The 26,876-nt window shown below is 36.8% G+C and overlaps 4 protein-coding genes across 5 annotated transcripts; 2 read left to right on the forward strand and 2 right to left on the reverse strand.

The window, feature by feature from the left end:
* Positions 1-327: 327 nt before the first annotated feature.
* LOC120002549 (NAC domain-containing protein 2-like) lies at positions 328-1,554 on the forward strand. Its single transcript, XM_038851316.1, has 5 exons — positions 328-386; positions 523-605; positions 747-1,016; positions 1,128-1,414; positions 1,501-1,554. The coding sequence occupies exons 1-5, from the start codon at positions 328-330 to the stop codon at positions 1,552-1,554; spliced, it is 753 nt and encodes a 250-aa protein (XP_038707244.1).
* Positions 1,555-2,354: 800 nt separating this feature from the next.
* LOC120001703 (subtilisin-like protease SBT3.9) lies at positions 2,355-6,451 on the reverse strand. 2 transcript variants are annotated; one of them, XM_038850128.1, is made up of 11 exons: positions 6,340-6,451; positions 6,165-6,256; positions 5,845-5,942; positions 5,598-5,753; positions 5,409-5,520; positions 4,366-4,909; positions 4,040-4,131; positions 3,702-3,941; positions 3,364-3,478; positions 3,096-3,291; positions 2,355-3,012 (listed from the first exon to the last, which is right to left on the reverse strand). In XM_038850128.1, exons 1-11 carry the CDS (start codon positions 6,415-6,417, stop codon positions 2,441-2,443), a joined length of 2,295 nt encoding a protein of 764 aa, XP_038706056.1. In that variant the 5' UTR covers positions 6,418-6,451; the 3' UTR covers positions 2,355-2,440. The 2 variants fall into 2 exon arrangements, with proteins under 2 accessions (XP_038706056.1, XP_038706055.1); XM_038850127.1 differs by having other exon boundaries at positions 2,356-3,012; positions 4,040-4,137.
* A 5,369-nt stretch (positions 6,452-11,820) lies between these two features.
* LOC120001366 (SH3 domain-containing protein 2-like) lies at positions 11,821-16,891 on the forward strand. The gene is made up of 10 exons (XM_038849651.1): positions 11,821-12,038; positions 12,762-12,884; positions 12,972-13,041; positions 13,122-13,273; positions 14,370-14,471; positions 14,732-14,932; positions 15,823-15,885; positions 16,003-16,155; positions 16,251-16,325; positions 16,433-16,891. Exons 1-10 carry the CDS (start codon positions 11,979-11,981, stop codon positions 16,547-16,549), a joined length of 1,116 nt encoding a protein of 371 aa, XP_038705579.1. The 5' UTR covers positions 11,821-11,978; the 3' UTR covers positions 16,550-16,891.
* Positions 16,892-17,887: 996 nt separating this feature from the next.
* On the reverse strand, positions 17,888-23,747 carry LOC120002694 (squalene synthase 2-like). Its single transcript, XM_038851466.1, has 14 exons — positions 23,360-23,747; positions 23,163-23,205; positions 22,914-23,003; positions 22,349-22,424; positions 22,048-22,117; positions 21,596-21,739; positions 21,389-21,493; positions 21,089-21,235; positions 20,197-20,272; positions 19,301-19,389; positions 18,761-18,852; positions 18,587-18,632; positions 18,412-18,481; positions 17,888-18,280 (listed from the first exon to the last, which is right to left on the reverse strand). The coding sequence occupies exons 1-13, from the start codon at positions 23,552-23,554 to the stop codon at positions 18,413-18,415; spliced, it is 1,242 nt and encodes a 413-aa protein (XP_038707394.1). The 5' UTR covers positions 23,555-23,747; the 3' UTR covers positions 17,888-18,280; position 18,412.
* Positions 23,748-26,876: the final 3,129 nt, after the last annotated feature.

Here is a 26,876-nt window from a genome sequence, read left to right on the forward strand (position 1 = left end):
TAATGCTTGATCAATTGTTGATGTATAATCTTTACCCTACAATAATGCAATATCCCGCAGCGTAGCGTGGGTTCATCGTTAGTACTTTATCAATCCTGAACTTCAATATTTACATGTCCACTTGCTAATTTGGGCAGGTATACAGGTTCTTGCCATCTTGAGTGGAGCATGCCAACATGAAGTCATTTTGAGATGCTAGAATTAGGTAATGATTAATAGCTTTGGTATATCAAAAATAGAACATACATAGATAATTTCAATTCCTAACCATCAACAACGTATTTTCCTGGAAGAAAACATCTCATAGTATGCGAGAACACTATTAGGATGGATGACCTCTTGAGAAGACAGAATCGTGCGGGTCTGACTGATGCTCTGTTTCTCAAGTCTCATGCCATGGTAAACCTATATACTCTTTGTTATATTTTACGATCCACAATAGTGGGAGTTTGAAGCACTGTGAACCCAAGAAAGATTCAACAGTCAACTAACTAACTACCCCTGGTGTGTCTGAGTGTTCAGCACATGCTCTGAGCATGCTGCTGCGAGTCCAAGATATGAAGAGATTTGTGTGAAACAGATTTCAATCATGATTTTCATAACTGGTACTTAAATTGATTTGAAGGAATATCACATGAATCATATCATAAAAAAAAAAAAATCAGATCAGGGGAATGGAATTGGTTATCTATAAAGAGACAACAGGTATTCCCATCATAAGAATTGAAACTGAAACTAATTAGCAGGCATGGCCAGTCACTCAAATGCTTCAGATTCAAACTCAAACTCAAACCCTCCTCCACTCCCTAACATGCCTCCGCACGTCGCATTCACTCTATTTGATGCAGCTGGAGAAGAACATGAACTGATATTGCCATCAGGGTATCATTTTGTGCCGAAGGATGATGATCTGATTTTGTTCTACCTCCACAACAAGATCATTGATCAAAAAGATTACCTGACTGTCATGACAGAGATGGATCTGTATAATCATGACCCTGATCAAATCCCAAATGGTAAATTTTCTTCTTCTTGTTTTTTTTTTTTTCAGCTTCATCAGCGGTTCTGTTCAGTTTGCATTAATTGGCAAACTTCTTTATTTACCGTGGAACTAAAACCATATGCAGATGAGTTCAAGTATGGCCAAATGAACGATGAAGCATACTATTTCACAGAAATAGATGAAGAATACTTAACCAAGTCGTCACAAAGCCGAGCCACAAACAACGGTGTCTGGAAAAAGATCGAAGAGGACGAAGATATTGTTCACAATGATGAAGTGATTGGATTCAAGAAAATTCTGGCTTTTTATTGGAGAGGAAATGTTGAACCAACAGATTGGAGTATGCATGAGTATAGAGTCAATCCTGCATCGTCTCAGTTCGAATTGCTCGATGAAAATGCTAGGGAAAAGGTAGTGAGCACAACTATATTCTTCTATCTGATTTTTTTCAATTTACTTTTTTCATATAATTTTGTTTTGGGTTTCTGTTGCTGCAGATGAAAAGGTATGTATTATGCAAAATTAAGAAGGTGACTGATGAGCCCAATTGACTAAACAGCTTACATTTTAGAGCACTTGTCAAGTTATCTATGTTGTTGTTTTCATTTAAATCCCTATATAGGTCACCAAATTGTGTTTGATATGTACTAAAGACTAGTAGTTTACTTTGAATCATTCAAAGAAAATTATCAAAACAATGGGTTTTCAGAAACATTTTAAGTGTTATACACAGACCCTAGAATTAAAGAATTCAAAAAATTAATTCCCTAAGCTATATTTTTTCAAGTGGATCGTACAATAATGATTGCGCTGGAAATTTTCTCAAATAATGATCACGGAACACGTTTTTAGGTTTTACGAGAGAGGTGAGAGTTTTTAGGTTTCTAGGGAATTGTTTTTCAATTTAATTCATGTCATGTAAGCCGTTAAGTTGGAAATGCAATATAGACTTGGGATGGATTGGGCCACCAATGTGTTGGGCTCTTTAGTATTTTTCGTACTGTAGAACATGTTCACAATTGGTATCAACACGACATCAAGACTGGAACCTCACCCAACATGATGGACTCAATGGGTCAAGTCTAAGTCTCATTGGTCTCATTGTTCTGGGTCTTTATGGATTTGCTTATTAGTTTGGATGTTATCATCAACAACGCATTTTTCTGAAAAACAACGTTTTGTAGTAACTCCGAAGTTAAGCGTGCTTCTGCGAGAGCATTATTGGGATAGGTGACCTCCTGAAAAAACAAAATCATGAGGGCTCGATATATCCACGAAAACCAAACAACCCAAAACGGACAATATTGTTGATATGTATTTGGGCTGAAAATTCTAATATCTACTATGAAAATTGGATAGGTAATCGCAATGACTTCGAGACAACAAATGTAGGAACAAATGATCACTAATGATAACAAATAACTTGTGACATTCTGATCATGTTTCTGCACAAAATTCGTCCATTACAATTCTCACAATCAAAGGTATCCTAACTACATGTGAAGCATTTTCCCAGAACAGATATCCAAATGAGTATCTTCCCTGAATTCTTAACTTGGACGAAAATGTTACCTTGAACTTCATCTCCTTTACCCTTGAATTGAAATGCAAAACAGATGGTTTAACTCTCACATAAGTACCAGCGGGGGCTTGAACACGAGCGGTGTAGACAGAATTTACGGGGCCAACATTGGTCACCGTTCTTGAAACAGTCAACTTTCCTTTCAGGTCAGGAATGGTGATAGAAGGCAGATTAAGACTTATGAGGAAATTGTTTGATTTACCACATGAAGTGCTAGTGTTAGTCATCAAGCGGCTGATGGCAGTGTCATTGTACCCCATTGAACAAAGAAACTGGATATAATCTGATGTTCCCATGTCATAAATGAGACCAGGATTTAGGGCTTTGTTAGGGTTAACTTGACCACCTCCATAGTCAAATGGATCAGCCACCTTGTGAGGAGCTCCCTCGGCCACGATAGTTTGGCCATATACATCCACCAGAGAAGCTGCACAAGAGACAGACAGATAGTCAGTCATGTAGGTTAGGCTTCTGAGCAAGCAAAATCCTGGCGCATTTTTTGCTTTTTACCTGTTGTGATTAGTGCAGATTTGATAGCTGCAGGGCTCCATGTTGGATGGATAGCTTTCAGAAGAGCTACAATGCCAGAAATATGGGGGCAAGCCATGGAGGTTCCCGACTCAATTTTGAAGTTGACTGGATCAGAAACGGAAGAAGCTGGGGACCATGATGCCAAGATATTCACACCGGGAGCAGCAATGTCAGGCTGCACGGCACATTCAAGTACGTTAATCATACATAGTGAAAACAATTTCCTCGCAAAACAGGATATCAGTACCTTAAGCACGGAGGGTGAAAGGGAACTTGGTCCTCGAGCAGAGAAGAATGCCACTTCAGGCGATATCTGTTGCCCAATGGTCGTCTTAGTCAAGCTAAACTTGACCATGGGATTACTTCACAAGAAAGAAATTGTTAGAAGTATGGACTACTGATTCAAAAAAAAAAAAAAAGAAAGAGATCATGCTACTGCTTTTTAAAACAATTAATTCAAAGGCCTGTGTACTTTTTACTTTTCAATGCCTACAAGCAGAAGCCTTAAAGATTGTTCCTTATTGCCCACCAATATGTTGCAGCTCTATATGTGATAAATCAGTGGGAACAAAGGTAATCTCATACCTGCTTGCATCCATATATGAGAGAAGATATGTTCCAATAGTAAAGTCCACATGTACACAAGGAATATACGAGGAGATGGTGACATCTTTACTTGGAAACTGTGCAAAGATGAGACCAGCACCTTGAACTCTTAGTACGGTCCTTATAGCAGTGGCAGCAGTCTTCTGTGACGGAGATTGGAAGCAGATAATTACTTTTCCTCTTGCTAAAGCAGCATTCAGGCTTCCCGAATCACAATTACTGTTAAAAGTATGCACTATCAAGCTACGCATCCTACATCAGAGGTGGGAATTCATAGGCATTTCATGTCCAAAAGAAGAGAAGGAAAGGTATTATACCTTGCAGCATCTTCGTCTTCCTCAGAAGCTGCAATGTCTTGACCATACACAATGGGGTAAAACTGATTCACATGTTTCCCTGTATAAAAAGCCTGACCCTGTTTGAGAAATTAAAATTTATTTCTAGGTCTAAAATAATTTAATAGTCAGCAAGAGCCGGCTTAAACAAGCAGATATCAATTATGTAAGAGAGATCTACTTCACATCAGGGACACAGGAACATTACGAAGCCATTTATAAGCCACTGTAAATGCTTTCTTTAAAGTACATGTATACGTCATTGCAGACATAACATTTGCCAATGGAAGAAGAAGATTGGGAGGTACCTGAAGAGTTTGATTGTTCCCCAGCGTAATCACAGTAGGAAAAGCTCTATCTATGGTGCTTGCAGCAACAGTAACAATCCATGGAGCTGTATTTATTACAGTTTGACGATAAGGACCAGAATTTCCCGCAGAGCAGACCACAGATATCCCTTTCGCCACAGCATGGAATGAACCAATAGCTAATGGATCCTCAACATAAGCAGGAAGTGGAGGTGATGAGCCAAGAGAGGCTGAAAGCACATCCACGCCATCAAAGATTGCATCATCAAATGCAGCAAGGAGGTCTGCAGAGCTACAACCACCAGTAGCCCAGCAAACCTTGTAGATTGCTATCCAAGCAGATGGAGCACCACCTCTTGCCAATCCTTGGGCTAGTCCCATAAAGCTTGCATTTCCTATCAAAGCACCGGCTGCAGTAGATGCAGTGTGAGTCCCATGGCCTGCAGCATCCCGAGGAGATAAGTATTCGAAACCATCACTTGTATCTAACTTCCCAAATTCAGCTTCATATCCTTTGACATACCAACGAGCACCAATAATTTTTCTGCACAACACATCCAAGCACAAAGTGTTAAAATGGCATTTGAGTTCATCCAACATAAACCTCAAACAATGGCATCTTAATTGAGCTAATAAACTGAACAATCATTAAATTATTTGACCATCACCAAAAATGTATTCTTGAATTTTCTCCAATTTCAGAGGCTCTCCAGATAATGGATACCATTTCTCAATGTAATTAGAAGGAAATCCAGGCCTAGGCACATTACACCCGAGCCACTAGTTGGAGGGGTAAAGATAGTGTGTATTGCCCTGGTGACCAAGGTTTGAATTCCCCTCCCCCGTTTCAAAAAGAAAAAAAAAATCCATGCACATTTCCTCTCAAGTAAGTGGAAGTGAAACAACCCGACACTGCTAACGTTATTGACAGATTCCAGAGTTCCTAATTTTTTCGAAGTAGCATGCAACGTAAAAATGGTGCAATTATACTGAAACTGAATGATACGCAAAGAAATATATAGAAAGATGCTAGCAAAATCAACCTATTACAATTGGATGTATTAAATTGTTCTCCTTTCTCGCATTTCCCTTTCCATCGACGTGGAATCTCTCCTATGCCCTCATCGTTGAAGCTTAGGGATTCAGGCCATACACCTGCACAGGAAAACCCAAGAACACGATCACGATAAACTCCTCAAACGCACAAGGAGGAGCAGCATTTCTATACCAACCAGTATCCAGGACGCCAATAATTGATCCAACACCCCAATGCCTCTTCCCGAGAATTCCATCAAGAAAATGAGGCTTCACTTGCAGAAAATCCCAACTTCTAGTCGTCTGCAAACTAAAAATTCTATTTGGAAGAACGCGGACAACTCCCGGGAGATCTGTCATGAATGAATCATTAAAAGAAATTTCAAGAGAGACTTGTGCAAACAACAATTCGTAGAATTGTACAGTTCACCAACATTATAACACCTGCAATAAGCTTGGCATGAGACTCTGTCAATACAGCAGCAAACCCAGAAAATCCATGCTTGTAATTGTACAGAATCGATTCCTCAGCAGCTTCTTTGCTGTAAAATTTAAATTGCAGCCCTCATGTGAAACACGCTTTTCCAAAATTAGGATTCCATATATTCAATAGCGTGAAATGTGATGTATGATATGGAGAATTAGCACCAAAAAGAAAATCATATGAAACAGGAAGAGGGAAATTGACTCCAACACTGGGAAATTGGAAACGTAAGGTGATCATTCTTTATATAATGTGACGGTAAAGCAGAGAGAATCGTTACCTTCCAAGAATCTTGGAGAGAAGCTCATGGTGTGAGTCCTGAATCAGCTCGATTTCATCGTGGGGTGTCTCTCCCAAATACACAATATAAACCTGACCAAACCCACAAATCCACTCACCCAAATCATCTCAAACACGCAGAATCATTCATAAGAACAGAAATTGAGGGTACTCACATTGGTGGTAGCACTTACAAGAAGACACCCATACAGTAACACAGCAAAAACGAGAACAGAAACAATGGCTGAAGCCATGGGAGACAAATCCTTAAAGATACTTTTAGGTGAGTGAGTGAGTGAGTAGAGTCAATGCCATCTGTGTGTATATATATATATGTGTGTGTGTGTGTGTGAATGTGGGGACCACAATGCGTATCTGCTCCACCATGGCCATTGGCCACTAGAGTGTTTACATGTGACACTTTAGTGGGTGGAGTGATGCGCCATATTCAACATTTTCTTGTACCGAACTGTGTTTGCATTCTAGAGTAAGAGAGAGATTGATTTTTTTTTTCAGTAGGTGTGACTTGTGAGTGTCAGGGACAATGAAGAAACGAGAGATATTATATGGATTCTGATTTCTCGGTGTATTGGTCGATTGGAGTCTTGTCGTGGAGGGAGCAAGTTAAAGTGGGAGGGCAACCGTTGACTGGACTCACTTTAAACGGCAATTAAAAGAGAAGTGATAGCGGGGCCACTTGTTTGAATTTCCGTTGAAAGAATCTAGACTGAGTTGAGATGGGCCAAGCATTATAGGCGGAGAACATTAAGAGTCTCTATGAACGGTAATGCTAAATCACCCAACAAATTTTGTGTCCACACAATATCATACAACAATATATGTTTCCAATAGCATATATTGTTGTTTAGCACCAAACGACAATTTTTCGGTTAGAATTCCTAAGCAATTTCGTGACAATAATATCATAGTACTTCTCAAATTGTTCAATATAGTACCATTTTAAGATAATATTGGTTCACATTTACTTTTATTTCCCATTCTACCCTTCCTTATTAATGATATTCCAATACTATCCCAGCCCCTTTTTCTTCTGCAATCTACGTCAACCCCTTCTTCTTCTGCAAATTCCCGCTCGTGGCTATTGCTAGGTCTTTGCCTTCGCCGTCGTGCCTTCGTCCTCCATGATTTCCGGTTTCTCTCATAATTTTTTTTTAAAAAAAGCAGCAGGGACTATGTATGGCTTTCGAGTATGAGTATTCAATCAATCTTTGTGAACAATTGAATTTCTTTGAATCCCAAACAAAAAATTCGAAGTGCAAACTGGTTGCCTAGAACACATCATCTTCAAAGTGAGAACTATGTTATTTTAATTTTAATTTTAATTTTATTAATTAAAATCCTTTTATTAATATTATAAATTATTTGTTATTTATTTTATTATTTTATTTCAATTTGCTACAAGTTAAAAATAAAATACCCCTACACATAATTTGTCACAATAATTTTAACACCAATATACTATCAGTAAAAGTACAATCAAACCTCTACCAACATTTCATGAACCATATATGCTACCATTTTTTACCAGCATATATTGTAGACAATATATACTACAATATATGCTACTGTTAAAATTGTCTACCAAACGGATCATTTATCCCAATTTCTCCCAATCCTACATGACATTCCACATCAGCAGTCACATCACTATTTTGTCTCTATATAACCACTCACATTCTCTGTTTCTTCTCTTTCTTGTCTTTCTCTCTCATTTTTCTCCCTCCCACTCTCACAAAACACCACCCACCATCACTGTAGCTCTTCCGTCCAGCCACCAATCGGAGCCTTCCACCCACAGAACAGAAGCGCCCGACCACCACCATCATTTTTCGACACTCCAAGCCACCCACCGTCGTCTGTATCGTTGAAAAAAAGCTCCCAAACGACAAGCTCATGATAGCACAAATCGCGTCGATCCGGCCACCTCTTATGACGTCTCTGACAACCGACTTCATATTTGGACTCCAGGCGTTGATACACACCTTACCCATCCATTTTCCAACCAGATAGCTACCGAATTCCGATGACATGAGCAAATTGCATTGTTTCAAAATTAATGTAATTTGTCGATCCGGGCATTCAGCCACCTCCAACAACAATGTAATTTTGTTCTCTTTTTTTTTTGCATATTTGGAAGTTACATTGTTTTGAAAACAATGTAACACTGTGTTTCAACCATACGAGTGATTATGCTTTTAAAACAATGTATCTACCTTGTTATTCTTGTTTGGTTTGTGGACTATTTTCTTTTGCAGCTTATATTTGTCTATTGTGGAAATTACCTTCTTTTGAAAACAATGTAATCGCAGGTCTGTGTGAAAAAAAATAATGTAACTGCATGTCTGTATACAAATAAACAATGTAATTGCATTTGTTAACAGTAAAAAAAACAATGTAATACCATTCTTTTCAATGTAATTCGTGAATATGAATGATTTACTTGTTTATTTGTGGTTAAATGAGATGTGATGAAATAATGGAAGTGTCAGAGAAAATGAAAGTGGGAAATAAAAGAGGGAATGTTTGATTTTCAAATTTTAAACAAAAGAGAATGGAGAAAGAAGGGGAAAATTTGATTTTCAAAAAAATTGGTTATGTCAACAAATATTCCTTGTCAACATGACTATGTGGCACTGCCACCTGGACTTTAGACAACTTGGGTTAAAAAAAGTTGGGTCATTAACATTTTCGTTCTATGAATGGAGAGATTTGGGCAAATGAAAGAGAAGGGAAAGAGAATTTCCCTATAATTCTCTTATTTAGATAGTTTAAAAACATTAAGGGGAAGTTTTTGATGAGAATTAAGAGGAAGATTTTATTAAAAAATTGTCAAAATACTTCTTCAAAATTGGATCATTTGGAGAGAATGGATGAATAATTAAGTTATGAGAGATTTGGGCGAATGAAAGAGAAGGGAAAGAGAATTTCCCTACAATTCCCTTATTTGGATAGTGTTGAAAAAAAAAGTAAGGGGAAGTTTTTGATGAGAATTAAGAGGAAGATTTTATTAAAAATTTGTCAAAATACTTCCTCTTCAAAATGGGATCATTTGGAGGGAATGGACAAATAATTAAGTTATTTATAAGTTAAAAACCTATTTTATCCTTATAAATATTATTTTAATGTAAAAAATTAATGATAAATTAGTAGATTAAATTAATCTTTTTTTTATATATCTAACATGAGAGAGTGAAATGTATTCTACGTTTCATTCCTTTCCCTTCCCTTCCATTCTCTTCCATTCCTTCAAATCACTCAATCCAAACACAATCTAAGAATTCTTGGGCTTAATCTTTGAGAAGGCGACGACCACCATGTAGAGTGTAGACATCATATTTCAAGCTTGCTTTGCAAGAAACCAATTTGCAATGTTTTTATATGACATTTCCTTGAGTTGCTGATCTTACTTACAATATTTAAACAAGATGTCACGAATTTTTTAGCTCAATCAATTTAGATTCTGGAATGCTTGTTAAGACTTATATCCCACATCGATTAGGTGTAAATCATCAATGTGATTTATAAATGAAGATTGAATCTCTCAATAAAAAGAGTCCTTCTAAGGACAAAATTGTTGTACTTTTGATTATTTCAAAAGGACTCTCATTTGACTTGTTCTAAAAGTAGACTAAACGGAGAGAAAAAAATTCGCTTCTTTGCCTTCACTCCATTATTTTTGATTTATCTGGGTTATTAAAATTAAAGTATTGGTTTGCTGTCTACCTCGGTCTTTGAGTGCACAGAGACTAAGAAGGTACGTACATTGTAGCCACTATAATTTGTTGCACCGAGTTTTTTCTCCTCCGAGGGGGTGGAATCTACCTTTAAGGACAGCTAGCACACCTCTATTGAACAACCGTAGATATCAACTTCTCCAACAAATTATGGGACCAGAGCGGACAATACCTCTTCGAGTTGTTTGGGTTGGATTTAAACATGGTATTAGATTACGATCCTCAGACCTATGGGTATCAGAGTAAGGACTCGATCCAGAAGGCCTCTACTCGTGTCCTCAATGTGGTTTATAAATATTCAATCTCTCTCGACAAAGAGGATCCTTCTAAGGGCAAAACCGTGCGGGCATTAGACCTAGAGCGGACATTGGCTTTTGGAGTTGTTTGCCTCGAATTTATGTGATGCTCTCATAGTATCTGATTTATAATAGTGCTAACGAAAGAAAGAAGCTAATGGTGTCCAGGGTACTATCTGTTATATAATGGCTCATATTAGAAAAATTACTTAATACCTAAAAGCTCTGAGAAAAATGGAAGTTGTGTGAGAGGGGAGCATATATAGTGTATCAATATCGTGGTTACACTTGTTGTTTCGTTACTGTTAACAGGGGCCGGAGCCCCCGCGGTATGGTTTGGTATTACTAATGTGGGTTAGCTATTTTTGTATGGGGTATAACTGTATTTTCGGGTATCTAGGTAGCTGATATAAAAAAAGTTAAAATCCTAGCCGAATGTACTATTGAAATTCCTATATTAAAAGCAGCCATAGACCCCATGGACGTAGGCATACTATCAAACCATGTAAATCATGTTTTCTTCTTCTTCTCTTTATTGTTTTTCAATTGCTCTATCTATTGTTCGTTAATCTGCTGTCTATGAGGGAACCTGTTTCACAACATTATCTTCTGTGGCTAACACGGTCATGGCCAATCCATAACGGATGTGGACTTGTGTCTTGTAGCACAGCAGCACATGCTGCACATCCTCCTTTTGAGAGTTGAAGAAGTTACATCCAAAGTTTCCCTCCTTCAAGAGTTTGAAGGAGATTTATAAGTAGTTGTTTATTGGTTCTCTCGTCATTGAGACTCATTTTCTGCTCTCTCATTCTCATACCTTTCAAATTCGATCCACAGCAGAAAATAATGGACAAGAACTGTTGTAGTAATTATCTGGTCTCTCTTCTTGTTGTAGTCTTATCCGATATCTTCCTTCCATTATCATTTGGTTGGGTTAATCATTCTGTTGTAACTTATGTGTATTCTTAGCTTAGAAGCTTAAATAGTCATCTCAATAATCATAGGAGCCTTAGCTGGTATTATCATACCAGCATGTAATATATATATATATATTTGAAGGATGGTGAAGTGAGTATTCATTAGAGGCTACAACTTTCATCAAAAAAGGAGACGTAAGATTTAAGCTTTGAACACTATTGAGTACTTCTCATTGCCTTTAGCTTTTAGCTTGCTAAGCTAGTAAGCTTGTAGAATAATTGAACGGTAAGAAAATATTTCGTGGTTGGTCCGATTCAAATTCGCCTGTTAATAATGATTTTCAAAACTCAATATTTAGATTGTGGACGTGGTGAGTGAAAACACAAAAGTGCACGTTTGAAAGTGTGTTCGGCACGTATCAAATGTACTTTGTTGCGGTGGACAACGACAAATATTTTTATCATAGTAACTCATTTTATCTCACCATAATTTTGAATACAATTCAACTCACATCGAAGGTAAAAAAACACAACGCATTCTCAAATGACCTAATAATTTGATTGGTTTGAAACATTAATTGGATTTTTTTTACATTAATTGAATATAAATTGGCATTTCATTACGAGCAAATTGGCATAATGCGACGTCGTTTAATTAAGTTTAAAATGGGAACGGTCTCATTGTAATACTGCTACTTTCTTCTTTCAAAAAACACAAACAAAATGTCTTCTGGTAGTGGTACGAGACGACCCAAGCTTAGCTAGTTCTTGCAAGAAAAATTCAAAAGGTTAATCTCTCTCACGTATTCAGTTCTGGTAGATCAAGAGATTTCGTGCTCCATCGCTAATGGACGCGATAAGAAAGCAAGCGACGAGGCTCAGAGAGCAGGTCGCCAGGCAACAACAGGTTCTCTTCTCTCTCTCCATGACAGTGAACCCTAATTTTTCATTCAAGAAGCAGATCTAATACCTTTTATTGACACTTTTCATATATACAAGTCTGTTGAGATATCAATTTGAGAATTTTTGTTTTGTTTTCTCCAATCGCCGATTTCTTTCTCTTGCGTCTGTCTGTGTGTGATTATGTCTATTTCAGTCAGATATTTTCTGCTTGTATGCACTTTCGTTAATCTGATTTGATTGGAAAAGCTCTTGCTAGCTGTTTGTTTGCTGTTACCCGACTTTCCAGTTTTGTCGTTTCAATTTGGTAGATATGCCTCTTCGTGTTTCGAATTAGATTAGCTCAAATTGTAGATTAATTTCGAGTGTTAGATCTGTTAGGTATTATTGCGGATGTACTATTATCATATTTGGCAAGCAAAAGATATGTTTGATGTGTACAGGGAATTTGGGAGGACGTAATTTTGTGCATGATAGCTTTAGTGGGAATTAATTCACTTCATTTTGCATTGAACTCTGATTGGAATGACAGAGCCATGGCTGCATCATAGTGGTATTATTTTGGAAAGTTAATGGAATTACCATTGTCAAGAAGGCTCAGGATTTTCACTGCTTGCTATATTTCTCGACTTCAAAATGTTATATATGTAATTGCTTTAGGATAAAGGATATCATTCACATTTTACTTTTCACTTCAAAAGTCTTTGTGAAAACAAGTTTGTAAACTTAGGCGGTGTTCAAACAATTTGGAGGTGGAGGTTACGGAGGTTCAGACAATATGGTTACTGATGAGGCAGAATTCCATCAGCATCAGAAACTTGAGAAATTATACATATCAACACGTGCCGGCAAGGTTGTTTATCCAACTTAGGCCTGTCTTTTTGTGTGTTGCAGTGTTAGTTCTCTTCTTCAACTGACTATATTTTGTTTACATTTTCAGCACTTCCAAAGGGATATTGTTCGAGGTGTTGAGGGATATATTGTGACTGGGTCCAAACAAGTTGAAATAGGTGAGTTTGCCTTGATGTCATTGTTTCTTATAGTTCCAGTCTTAATGTTAATCCTTTTTATTTTGGGCCTTGTTCACCAGGAACAAAGATATCAGAGGATAGCAGAAAATATGGTTCTGAAAATACATGTACCAGTGGTAATACATTATCTAAAGCTGCATTGAACTATGGGCATGCTCGTGCCCAAATGGAGAAGGAGCATGGGAATCTATTGAAAGCTCTTGGTACCCAGGTTTGAACTATTTTCTGAATACCAGAATATTAATTCAATATTTAGGTGGTAGGATGCGTATATCCTCCTCCTTGTTATACAATGCACAATTAAGCATTTACTAGATGGCTCTTCAAGCATTTCCTATGAGGTTTTCTACAAAATATGTATCTGAGTGGAAGTTTTATTATATACAAACATAACCTAGTACTAGCTTGGTCCACGCACTAACATATGTTTTCTCTCAAACTTTGTTTGACAGCCTGTTGGATTTGGCCCTTGACTTGTACTGAACCACTATCATGCTATTTCAAATTTATAATCAAATTAGTATTCTTATAAGTGGTTTGTGTTCTATCTGCCAGAACTAATTGTTCTACATTTTTGCCGCATCTCCCTTTTTTCTGTAATTATCACCGGCTATTGGTTTGCATGTTTAATTACAAAACTCATCTGCTCTATTCCGAGTGTAGAAAAAAGAAGAGACGGACAATAGAAAGTAGATGTTCCCTTGTTACTTCTTTTACAAAATTCTTGGCCATGTTAAACCTAAAATTATGTTGCTGAGAGGATTCGGGGAGGCAATGATGTAGTAACTTGCTTCCAAGTATTTAGCACACTGAAACGCGCTTCTCCTCCTTGCTGCTTAGGCCGTTAGGCCATCGCGTCTTATCTATCCCTCCTACATTGTAGGGGAAAAAAAGAAAGGGGTCCATTAATTATATCCTTGTCCTTATTTTACAAAAGCATAAATATGTTACAGTGATTGACTAGTTTGTTTCAAGTATCGAGCATACTGAATTGAAATTCCTCCTCACACTGCCTGGGCTGTCAAGGCCACATGTTCCTGCTTAAGGTTAGGATTCAAGGAGAGTTGAAGAAGAGTGTGTTTGCATGATAATTCTTCATATTATCTGTAAGAAGCACCAATTTTTTCACGCTTAAAAGTTCCAACGAGAATCCATGACCTTTATCATTATGGAAAGGTCTGACGATTGATATTGAACTTGGCATTAAATTTCCGTTGGTTGTATTCTCGAAGGCAATGTTTTGATGTATACTTCAGCATTTGGTTATAATATTGTGTGGTTGATTAGCAATGGATTGTTCTTGTCAGGTTGCTGAACCATTAAGAGCTATGGTGGTGGGAGCTCCACTGGAGGATGCTCGTCATCTTGCTCAACGATATGACAGAATGCGACAAGAAGCAGAGGCTCAGGTATTCCCAAAACTGCCTTTTACTGGGCTTCTTGATGGTTGTGGGAATTAACACATAAGATTACAAGTTACTTTTCTTGGAAATTGGCTCTCTTAATTTCTTTACAATTTGGTGTTTACTGGAGAGATGTCAAGCCTTTTATTCTTTTTTATGGCCTAAGATCAACTATCTACAAAATTGTTTGTCTTACAATATGATTTTCAAATCCTAGTTGATAACCCCTATTCCTAACTACAATGCAAACCTTAAAACCTAGACAGGCAATTGAAGTTTCCAAGCGCCAAGCTAAAGTGAGAGAGACGCAGGGCAATGCTGAGAATGTCATGAAATTGGAAAGTGCAGAAGCAAAGCTTCAAGATTTGAAAACCAACATGCAAATGTTGGGCAAGGAAGCTGCTGCAGCGATGACTGCTGTTGAAGCCCAACAACAGAGGTTGACCCTCCAGCGACTTATAGCTATGGTATAGTAATTTTCTTCCCATAAATACCATTCAATTCTTAATGGTATGTTGATAGGAGTGGCTAAATACACCGTTATTTTTGTTAAATACACTAGAACATCAATTTAAAATTTGTGTTTTTATAAATACACCACCCAAAATTTATTATTATACCCTTAAATGTATTTTGATTAAAGCACACTCATACGTACACCCCATTTTCGTCATGCATCCTATTTTGTTTCATTATGGTTTGCTTGAAATTTTTAGCGGTAGAGCTGAAAAGATAATGAAATGATTATTTTTTTTATATTTTTTCGTCTCCACTACAAAATCATGGTTGATTTTCCTTCAAGGACATTTTTTAATGAGATTTAATTATTAGACACTTTATGAGCACAGTAGGTGGATTTACGCTTAGCAACTTTTAACTGGAAATAACTTGAGGGATGAGAGGATTAGATGAGCTGAACATGTTCTACATAGTCTGCATGTCTGTTAAATATTTAGCATGTGATGATTTCGTAAGAGATTTGGATCAATTATCATGGTCGTAAATAGGATTACTAAATATTCTGCAAAAGAACTGAGGAATATCTTTGATTGTGTAACCTCATGTCTTTGAAATTTTAGAGGTTTCGGAGTATCTTGAGAGCTCTTGCTTAGTGAATCAAAGTTTTTATTGCTTTCCTGTGGCTTTCAGCTGATATGAATGGGATGTTTTTGAGACTGCAACCGCTTGTTTTTAATATAATGTGTTTTCTAGTCATTTTGTAAAAAGGCATGATTGTCCAAAATTTTTAAAATTTTTTTATGGTGTTGTATTTAACAAAAATGGCGGTGTAGTGAACCACTCCCCATGTTGATAACAGACTGAGGCTTTATCAATCTTTTTGTCTGTACTTTTTAAGGTTGATGCAGAACGTACTTACCATCAGAGAGTCCTTCAGATACTTGACCAGCTTGAAGGCGAGGTAGGAAATCATTATATTATGATGTTTTCATCTAGTTTTCCAATCATTGCAACTAAAATTACAGTGGCTTGACTTGGAACATCAATTTATGATCGTGATTATCTGTCCTTGTAATAGATGGTATCAGAGCGTCACCGAATTGAAGCATCTCCTAACCCAACTGTTGAGACTGACATTCCACCCCCGCCTCCTTATGAAGAAGTTAATGGAGTATATGCATCTCAAACACATAATGGCTCAACAGACAGCATGGGTTACTTCTTAGGGGAGGTTAGTAACGAGCCTTTTGTGACTATGAGTGGTACTGGTGTGAAAGGCAGCTACTGATACTTGCTATTTGATTTTTGTTTGACATTCTGTTGCAGGTTGTACAGTCATATCAAGCTGAATCTGATGTTGAACTATCACTGTCTGTTGGTGATTATGTTGTTGTTCGGAAGGTTTTACCTCTCATTTGAATCTGTGATTACCATTTTCTTCTGTGACTTGTTTCTACATATTATTCTTTTCTTTATCTACAAATTTTCAATGATTGCATTCTCGATAGGTGTCAAACAATGGCTGGGCTGAAGGGGAATGTAAAGGGAAAGCCGGATGGTTCCCGTTTGGATATATTGAGAGACGGGACCGCGTTCTTGCCAGCAAAGTGGCTGAAGTATTCTGAACTTTGCTACTGGGTTTTGGCCTCAGGGATTTTGTATGTGTGTATGTTTTTAATTGTAAGGTAGAAGGGGATGTTGTCAAAGAAGAGCAGAGCTCCTGTCTTTTATGGACTTCTGATATGTGTCGTAGATTTTGGGACAATCTCCTCTTCTTTGTTTTATTTAACCTCAATGTTGTACGAATGTCATTCCTTGTATCATTTGATTTATTTTTTGGTGCAAGGTTGTAATCACGTCTGTGTTTAGTTGCCAAATATTTCTAGGATACCCGAGTCACTCATTAATTGGAGCAGTAAAGATGGTGTGTATTCATGGTGATTAGGTTTGAATCTTTTTCCCTGTTTCAAATATATATATATTTTATTTTTTTTTAGGGAGTGCTTATGAAAATAATTATTTGACGAGTTATCCAATATTACACGTGGGAGGCCCAGTTGTTGTATCAAATTGTAACGCATAAGGAGATGGGTTAGGAAAGTAGGAAGTAGAGGTTAGGGTACTTGTAATGGTAAAGTGTTATTGGCCAAGAAATATGTTGTCTTTTGCAGATGTGGTTGTATTATAAAGTGTGTTTTGTTTATGTGGATGAATTGGGATAAGTGTTTTGCTGATGTGGATGTATTGGTATGTGATGTTTTGGTGTAGTTTTGTTGTGGATAATATGGAAGAATGGAATGTTGTTGACCTCCATGTTGGGTGGGAAGAGAAATTGTATAGAAATTTGCATTTTGCTGATGTGGTTGTATTGGAAGATATGTTTTGCTAATGTGGTGGCATTAGAATACATATTTGATTTGACTTTTTGTGTAATAGAAGTGATCGGGTCAACATTTTTATTGGCCCAATAAATAAGAAACCATTCCGGTTGTCTTTATCATGGACCAGATGGCCTGGCCCTGTAAAGCAGGCTTGGGAAAGTTTTTTATGGACGGGGCTTGGGTTGGTCATTACTCATTAAGCTCGAATTCTTTTTGGGCCAGGTTTGGATTAAGAACTGTACATTTAGCCTGGTCCATGCTATGTGAGATCCTGGCCCGGCCCATGATTTTATGAAGGTCCCACGTAACCATGCGATGGCATACGGTAATTTTGGTAAAAAGCTTCTGCACGTCTCTTATACACAACAAAATTATTAGTTCCAACTTCTCTAAGCAGTAATCAAGTGACCTAATCATATAATTTCGTTTCACACAGTATTCTCGGACTCTCATTGCTCTCAAGTCACATTGGAGCTCTGTGACTCGGTCCTGTCCGCAAGCTTTGCACGAGTTCTACTGCGTACAATATCCTCAATCATAAAATATTAACGCCCCAGATTCAAGTACAAATAGGAACCTTCGGCAGATCAATGGCAGATCATGTATTGATTAACACATCATACGAAAGCAAGGAACAGTTCTAAATTGCTTTACAAGAATTTAAATAGGCATTATGCTTATTATATGATCACAGCTAGACTAAGAACCAAACCAGAGGTCACTTATGTCTGCTGCTGATAGAATCTGTTCGGCCAATAAGAAAAGTTGACTAAGCACACTTAGGTCCTCGCAAAGATACATTTCATGTCGGTTTTACAATCAATAGTTTCCATAAAATATGTTGAATATACAGTCAACCATATCCATTGCAAAACTATATACTCAAGCAGAAGATAAGGATGTCCATTGATAAAGGATTGGCATTGGCCATTCTCGTCCGGCATCCATGTTACAAGAAACTCAGTGGCCGACGTCCTGCACGAAAGAAACATGAGCCCTCATTTCCTTTTCTATTTCACTTTTGTCTATATTAGTCGCACGACCAACCATTAACCTTCTGCTGAAGAATAAATTCATAACAATAAAAAAAGAAAAAAAAAACTTACCCTACTTATTTGGCCAGCCAGGGGACATATTGGCGATAAAGATGCCAAATACAATAAAAAGGATGACCAACTGCATACAGGTTCAACATATTTACAAAAAATCAGCAGATGAATAAATATTTTCCAAATAGGCCAAGAGACTTCTTAAGATGAGATGATAGAGGCAGAAACTCACCAAAAGAGGGGCATATTTTGACCCGTTATCAAGTACGTAAGTTTTCCTGGTAGAAACCCATAAATTATTTGTCAATGAAACTTCAGGAAATAATTAAAAAAAAAAATAGAATAGAAAATAAAAGAAAAAAGAACCATATCTAAAGCCTGAGGATAGCCAAAGTCTTTGACAAACCTCTTATTTAGGACACCCGAGTCCCTGCAAGTTTTCTGTATTGCTTCCAGCCTGCTCAGTGTTTTTACTGCATTAGGATCATTCTTGTCAACCTACAGTCAGCAGTAGTAAATTTTTAGTGCGGAAGAAGTCGCCGTGAGGAAATTTAGAAAAGGTACACCGTGCATAGGTTATATCAAATTACCAACCCTCATAAAAAATTAAAAGAAATCTTTCATTTTTTTCAGTAAACAAAAGAAATATTTCATTTATAATTTTTTTTCTGACTCATAAACCACCACAGTTGCACTGAAGAGTATCACAATGAAAATGTGACTTATCAATGCAATTACACTATTTTGGAAGGGGTGTTGATCTGAGGATGTGATAAGAGTATTCCATTTTCTTAACCTTGTCTCCAAGTTAGACAGAATGGTAACAGGCCAAAAAAAAATTTTGAAGTAACTTTAAGAAGAATAGAAAACATTCAGAAGCAAAAAAAATTAAAGCTGTGGATCTTATTTGCAAACCATTAGTCCAGAAATGGTAGAACCATTATACCTTGGACGTCAGCATTGAGGAAAAGTCAAAGAAAGCACCATACACATCAGACATTGTCCTTGTTTGGTCAATGACTTTTGCAGTGAGACCTAGAAACATAGCCACAAAGTATCAAAGACTGTTAGCTGAGGAAATATCACGCAAGGAAAACGACAGTAGCAACAAGTGGAATCAAAAACATCAACAATGTTTCATCTTTTATATGCATCTCAGTCTATGAAGAATCAGAGAGTGCATGGAGCATGATGCCCTAGAAAGCATAGACGAGATCAGTATCATCACCAAATCCTTAATCCCACAGCATATACAGATAAAGCATGATTTTCCAAGACCAAAGGTCACCAAATTGCTTCCCTTTCAAATAATATCTCCTTATCTCACAGGAGGCATTTTGTTTAGACAAACATAAATGGTGTGCTATTGCTAATATAACACACACCAACTCATCTGAACCAGGGAACACAAAAAAATCAGCTATTCCATCCACAGTTAGTAGGGGTCCTTACTAATTGTCATCTATGTAACAAAGAACTTGATAATTCATGTGGCTTCACTGATCGCAAGCAAAGTGGAACTTCCCAAGTAAAGCAGAACTTGTAAAAGTAAACAACTCCCGAGCACAAGGCTCCCGCAGTGAGCGGGGTCAGGGACATATAGGATGTACACAAACCTTACCCCTATGCACATAATACGTGGAGAGACTGTTTCCATGAATTTAACATGTACCCTCTAAGTTGCACCATTGCAACTCTACCATTGGGCCACAAACGAATGAAAAAATAAGTCCTCCAATCTTAAAAATTCTACACGCCTCATAAACAAATGTTCTGTTACATATGTAACATGCTCATTTTCAACTACAACGCAAATCACTGTACAAGGGTTAGATATCTTACCACGCCTCATCTTCACTACGCCTCTGAAGACTTCAATGTTGTTGTAGCACAGTGCCAGCGTTCCAATTGCCATAATCTGGCAAAAACAGTACACGTCAAATGGGATACAATCTTCCAGAAATATCAATTAAGGCACACTAATATGGATACATATCAGATGTTCGAACCATAAAATATTATAAAGTTTCTCCTTTAAGGCCGGAAACAGTTCCAAAGACTTTTCAATCGAATAGACGGCATGAAGTGATGGAAAACTAGAAAATAAATAAACAGTTCTGATTTGAATAGACGCGGCAGTACAGAATATCAAATTGAAGACTAAAGGGCTTCAAGTCGAAACAGAACAAACAAGACTACTAAATAAGGTCGAGGAAAACACAACAAATCCAGACTATCAGAGAGCCGAGGATAAAAGAAAAGAAGCTCATTATAGTTTAGTATATGCTGCAATCAGACAAGAAATTCCACAAGCAACTGTGCATCGGGTGTAAGCTCCAGGAATTTCATCCTATCCGCCATGTTATTAGCAATAGTATCATTTTAGTATCAACCATTCGTCTCATATATTCATTTACAAGCCCAAGGGAAACGTCAGCCATAACCCAAAGGATGCCTGAAATGGTTCGCTGCATAGCGAAACTAAAGAAAAGAGTTTACAATGGAGCTGTCAGCCTGTCACAAAAATTCCTCTTGCTGATATATACTGTCTGGCTTACATGTTTAAGTCCTGATGCAAACAAGTTACAATCTTGAGCACCATTGATACAGTATTTTAGTTCTTTCCTTTAATACACTCCTAAAAGCAAATTTTAAAAAAAGTATTCACACATCAAATACTTAAATTACAAGACATTGAATGATATTTTAGGAATCTGTTGAATTAGAATCCAACCTGAGGGATGGCGCAAAATCGAAATATGCCTGGTTCTCGCAGCGCGGACATGTACTTTAAGCAATCCTCAACATGGATCAAGGCATTAGTTACCATGTCATTCAAGCATTGCACTGCCTTGACTGAATTCTCCTCATATTTCAAGTCCTACGATACCAAAAAGAATGTCAGCTTAGATAAGGCGAAGCAAAGTAAATTATGAAATGTATAATTTCACAAATTTTATGTCATTCTGGATGCAACCAGATTTCATTAAAGCAAGTTGATAACGTTAAAATAGATCATATGAAAGAAACAAACCTCAAGTTTGTTAACATATTTACTCCAGATCTCGCGAGGCCAAAACATGCGGGACTTAGGTATCTCGTTTATATCCTCCAAATAATCACGAATGATGTTTGTTTTCTGTGATTTATCAGAAGCAGGAGGTATGACATTACTCAATATATTCAAATAAAAGTTAAGTAGGTGGATAGCATGTTGCTGCTTGATACAACAGATCAATACCTGAAGAAATAATCCCATGGAATTCGAGAGAGAATCTGAAGCCAAATCTTCAGATCCAGAGGCATGAAAAAGCTTGGAAAGACCTAGCCCTACGAGTCCTGCTACATAGTGGCAATATTCATCATAGTCATCGATGGATTCCACCTGCAATTAACCAATATTCACGTAAAACAAAATTATCATTCGACTATCTTTAACAGCAGAAATCCAAGGGGCAACTTAAACTCCAAACATATATCTTCACCATTACTATTTGTGATATATGTTGGTGATTTTTTTTTCTAGGAAATCATCATCATGATAATAACTGCATGAAAATAGAGACTTAAACAAATCACTAGACAGCACAGAACTACTTTTTTTTGGGTGAAACTAGTGCTTGTCTTGTCCACAATTAATTGATTATGTTAGGTATCTATCTATCCATTGCTCCTGCAACATGCGTCACTTACCTCCTTGCATATAAATTTTGCCATTCCTGCGCCCATTCGCTGTGTTATTTCTTCAATGGCCTCCTGATAACTGCCATGAATACCATGGATTAGTCATACAGAAGAGAGAAGCATGCAGAACCCGCTAATATGAAATAAATCCAACTCAGGCTAGGTTCTGACTCCCCAAGAATAAACACAAAAGTCACAAATATTATGGGTTAGCAAGGGGCAATATGCATTATTAAAAGTGGATTATTGTTCAAATGCATACAAGATCCTTTAATAGTTATGGAAATTAAGTTACAAGAACACAAGTTACCCTTTTCCAAGCTCCAGAAAAGCAGTTGAAACATGATGAAACTGGTCCATGAGCACCTTGTACTCTTTTGTGCCACCTTGTAGAAGAGAAAGAAGTAAATTAGCACGAGAATTAAGATCGTAAAAACACCCTAACACATACAAATTATAACTGTGGTCCACTAGACTTGGACTTCTTACAGTGAGGAGAAGGTATTTTCCTGACCCCTACAATATGAAGATGTACACGAAAGCTAAATCCCCTAGTCATAGATTTGTGAATCAAACTCAATGTGTTTATTCCTTATGATAATAGAGAACATACAGAAGAAGATGGAAATGTTAGATGATAAATGACTCTTAAACAGTAGAGAATTCCCCTCCTTGACCCCGTACTGGAAGAAAATATTCTAATATACAATGAAAAGCAGTTGCTTGAGAATAGTCGCATATACAAATAATTGAAAGAATTTATCTAATTAGACTTTTCAAGGAAGGAACTAGATCCATGTAATTATTAATTGACAACAAAGCGTAGGAAAACATAAATGAGAAATCGGAGAGGGTGGAGTTTCAGAAACACTTACATGAAAAGTGCCAATCTTGCTCATATATGTGCTGATGAAAAGCTTTGAGGATAGGCACTTTCACATCTGTAGGTATGCTAGTGTCATCCTCTGAGAGAAACCATTAGAACAATTTCAATAAGAGATAATATATATCAACGAGATATGATAGCAAAAGCAGGAGACGATATAAAAATCAATCTCATTTGAGAGATGATAGAGGAAACAACTTAAATTTATGACATGAAGGAAGGATTTTTGAGGACTAACCAACAGTATCGAGGGCTCGAAGAACCAAATAAAATATGCACACCTGCAAATCATAATAATATCTTTGCAAAATTAGAAACAATATAAATCATCACTAACTCACTCACAACAACGAATCATAACAGAATTGCCAAGAAAACGTATATAAATTCCCGCACGCATGTCATGGCTGCACATATAGAATACACAAAACTTACAGCGTCGCGGAGCTGGGGACCGAGCTGTTGAATGACGAGAGCGAAGCTCCGAGAGACTTTAAGGAGCATAGTGTAGCAGAAGGCCCAGTGAGGCTGCGGCGGGATCTGCTTCTCCGCTTGCTTCGCCGCCATCTTCAGCTTCAATAGAGCATACACATCATCTGGATGCTTCAACATCGTCCCTAAACTCCCCATCTCTCTATCCAAAATTCAGATCCTAAGAAATCAAAACTCGCAGATTCACAAATCTGTGGAATTTGCAGTGGTTTTTATAGGTGAGAGGAGGGAATTGGTGGTCTAATGTGGCGTCTGTGAATCGGAGATCCAATTCTCTTCGTTGAAAAAATTGGATATGATTTGATATGATCGGTTTTGTGTTGAAAATGTGATTATTAAATTTTGGGCTCCTGAAATTAAAATAAGGCCATAAATTGGAATAATAGGGACGGTTTGAAAAAGACAAAGAGGCTGCGGAATCTAAGTAAAGGTTATGGTAGGGATTTTATTTATATTTTTCTTCTTCGATGAAAATTTCAGGAGGGTTGGATTTCTTTGATCAAAAGTTTTGAGTTCACTTTCAAGGATATAAAATTATCATATTTTATTATGTTAAATTTAATTTTTGTTTCGAATAAAATTACATCGTTGGAGTCACAAAACCTATTAATCTATTAAATCTTTCTTCTGTTGTTGTGTAGATGATGTGATGGTGTGCGACAACCATTGAATATTTACATCCACCTCTTGTGCAACAATCACAAGAGGTGGAGAGAATCCCACTTTTTTTCATTGATATATATATATTTATATAAAGGAATTGTTCTATAAATATCTAAAGTAAGGACTTAATAAGTACACATGTTTTCACATTTAAAACATGTGGGATCCAAAAAAGTGAGTCTCACTAGTCATTTCACTTAAATCAATTGTCAAAAACCTATATTTATTTTAAATACTTACTTTGAATATTTATAGGAGAATTCCTATATATATATATATATAAGATCGTATAATGAAAATAACTATAGAAACAGATACAAAATCAAATATCTAAACTAACTTCTCGATAGAAGGCAACCACTATTGTTAGCTACAAGATGAGATAGATTACATTCAAAAATAAGTTGCAATTGTATAGATGGACTTTATCTATTAAAAAGGAGGCAAAAAATATATATATGATGGGGAAAGAAACTCAAGAGTAAGTTTCATGATTAGACATTGACGATGATGAGGAACTTTTCCACTTCACCCAACCTGCTCAATCGGCCAAGCCATAACATATGGATTAGCTTCAATGAGGACATGCAACGCCTGCCACCCTCTACACTTGTCCAACCCCTTCGGGTCCTAACGTAATGTACAAGACTTTGGAGGCTCCAATCAGTCAAGTCATTAAGGGCATCCCTCCCAACTCATCCTCGATCGAACCAACCATGAACCATGAACCATTCTCTTTGATGCCAATTTAGCACCTTCTGCCTCACATAATATTATGACCACCTCCTTCGATGAAAGATCTTCCACAACAATAACTTCGACCGAGCATGAACCTTACGGCACCATAAGGTATGAGATTAACTCCGATATTTAGGAATATATAAATCTTGAAAATATATATTTATATATGTAAAATCACCCACAAACTAGTCTTCCATATTATATGCAATATCTTTCGAAATTTTAGAGATATTTTTTTCCCTGTTACAATTCAAATTCCTTTTAATTTGGGTGTAGTATTCCCATAAAATAATTGAAAAACAGTGTAAAAAACATGAGATGGGCATTTTAACTTAATGATAGAGTAAAATGACCAAAAAAAACTATTTATATGCAAAATCTTACATATCTTCTGTAGTTGAATATGCCGTAATAAATCATTCAGCAAGTCATATTGAAACCCACCTACAATTTACTTGTAGTTGCCAATCAAATGTTAAATGTTAAATCGTGGACAATACCTACCAATTGAATAGATCCAATTAATTTGATAAAATAAAAGTCAAAATATTACATTATTTAAATATTCAAGTTTTTCCCTTTTTTCTATTCACTCTTTGTTTGAACTTTCATCAACTTTGTAAGGTTTAGAATAATAGAGTAGTAGCAACGAGAGGTGGTTCGGTTAATAATCGGTGTTGTAAAATATAAATATATAAAAGAGGCATTTGTATGCTTTGGATAAAATTCTGGCTGCATGCAGTGAAGAAAAAGATAATAATATTTTCGAGAATGCGAGGGCTCCGTGGCACAACGCGCACAGAATCTGTTTGTATAAATTGGTCCAAACTAATTAACACAAACAACTGACAAATTCCACAATAGATAAAATCCACTCTTCAGATTTCATTGCACTGCCTTATCCACTAAATTCACCGCGCCAAATTTGGTAGCGATGGCTTCTGCTACAACTCCTACTTTAATAACATAAATGATATGAATCCCATAAATAGAATCTCAATTATCTCGGTGACTGATATGTCATTCTTTGATTCAATCATCAGATTTTGTGAGCTCCTACACTTACATCAATAAAGGGATAAGATGAATTATTGAAATGATTGAGATTCCATTCATTATTGGGGGGATCCCTAACATTTTTGCTTTAATACATAAGTGACATGAATCCCAATAATCTCAGTTATCGTACTACTCAAATTATGATTTTTTTTTTAAATTCTGCACGATGATTGACATTCAAAACGAATATTCATAGCGCTAGCAGCACGGAGAATGTTTGGTTGCTAAGAAAATGAACGAAAGTTCACATGTTTGCAAATCAACATGTCAAAGTTTGAAGAAAAGTTTGAAATATACTATAAATATGGCAAAAAGATACTTTTGGTCCCTCAATTATGGGACGTGTTTCATTTTTATCCCTAAGTTTTTTTTCCTCCCATCTGCATCCCTTAACTATTGAAAAGTATCATTTTCGTCATTTTCAGTGAGATTGAGGTTGAGGAAAACCTAATCCGACAAACAATATAATGTCACATAGGATTTTTCAATGGCTGGATTTAATCAAGGGGTAAACATGATACTTTCTTATAGTTGGAGAATGAAAAGGGAAAAAAAAAGAAAAAAAGAAGAAGAGAAATGACGAAAATAAAACTCGATCAATAGTTAAGACATGAAAAATACTCTTTTACCCTATAAATACCTTCAAAAACTCGTTGGCTTCAAGGGTTTCGACGAAAGAAGCCGTGACATTATCGGCGACACCAGACTTGCCGACAAGCTGTGACTTGAGTTTCTTACGCAAGCTGGGGCATTAAAAGCCAATTCCTTCTTCTCTATCACCATCAAACTCAGAAGCTTCATACGCTTAGAACTCACACTCACTCCCTCGCCATTGGCGCCGCCGTCCCTAACACCCTCCAATTGCCGATTTTCGGTTTGAATCTCAATTTTCTCATCGTCACTATCAATATACTCTTCGAAAAGTACCATTGTTATCTTCGTATTGGGCCTCTTGGAACGGAAAAATCTCCTTTGGAGTCACAGAAGAGAGTGTGAT

The sequence above is a fragment of the Tripterygium wilfordii genome, chromosome 7 (assembly GCF_013401445.1).
Source record: "Tripterygium wilfordii isolate XIE 37 chromosome 7, ASM1340144v1, whole genome shotgun sequence".
Lineage (NCBI taxonomy): Eukaryota > Viridiplantae > Streptophyta > Magnoliopsida > Celastrales > Celastraceae > Tripterygium > Tripterygium wilfordii.

Bases quoted from the DNA above. Each gene is read 5' to 3' on its own strand.
- LOC120002549 (XM_038851316.1), top strand. From the start codon at position 328: ATGGATGACCTCTTGAGAAGACAGAATCGTGCGGGTCTGACTGATGCT. The intron at 387-522 runs GTCTCATGCCAT...CTGAGTGTTCAG, and splicing joins ACTGATGCTCTGTTTCTCAA to CACATGCTCTGAGCATGCTG. The intron at 1,017-1,127 runs GTAAATTTTCTT...AACCATATGCAG, and splicing joins CCCTGATCAAATCCCAAATG to ATGAGTTCAAGTATGGCCAA.
- LOC120001703 (XM_038850127.1), bottom strand. From the start codon at position 6,417: ATGGCTTCAGCCATTGTTTCTGTTCTCGTTTTTGCTGTGTTACTGTAT. The intron at 5,521-5,597 runs GTTGGTATAGAA...TTTCCTGTGCAG, and splicing joins TATTGGCGTCCTGGATACTG to GTGTATGGCCTGAATCCCTA. The intron at 3,013-3,095 runs GTAAAAAGCAAA...TCTCTTGTGCAG, and splicing joins ATCTGCACTAATCACAACAG to CTTCTCTGGTGGATGTATAT.
- LOC120001366 (XM_038849651.1), top strand. From the start codon at position 11,979: ATGGACGCGATAAGAAAGCAAGCGACGAGGCTCAGAGAGCAGGTCGCC. The intron at 13,274-14,369 runs GTTTGAACTATT...TGTTCTTGTCAG, and splicing joins TGAAAGCTCTTGGTACCCAG to GTTGCTGAACCATTAAGAGC. The intron at 14,472-14,731 runs GTATTCCCAAAA...AAACCTAGACAG, and splicing joins GACAAGAAGCAGAGGCTCAG to GCAATTGAAGTTTCCAAGCG.
- LOC120002694 (XM_038851466.1), bottom strand. From the start codon at position 23,554: ATGGGGAGTTTAGGGACGATGTTGAAGCATCCAGATGATGTGTATGCT. The intron at 20,273-21,088 runs GTTGGATTCTAA...TGTTTTTGCCAG, and splicing joins GATTTTGCGCCATCCCTCAG to ATTATGGCAATTGGAACGCT. The intron at 18,482-18,586 runs GTGAGTTTCTGC...ACCTGTATGCAG, and splicing joins CAAAATATGCCCCTCTTTTG to TTGGTCATCCTTTTTATTGT.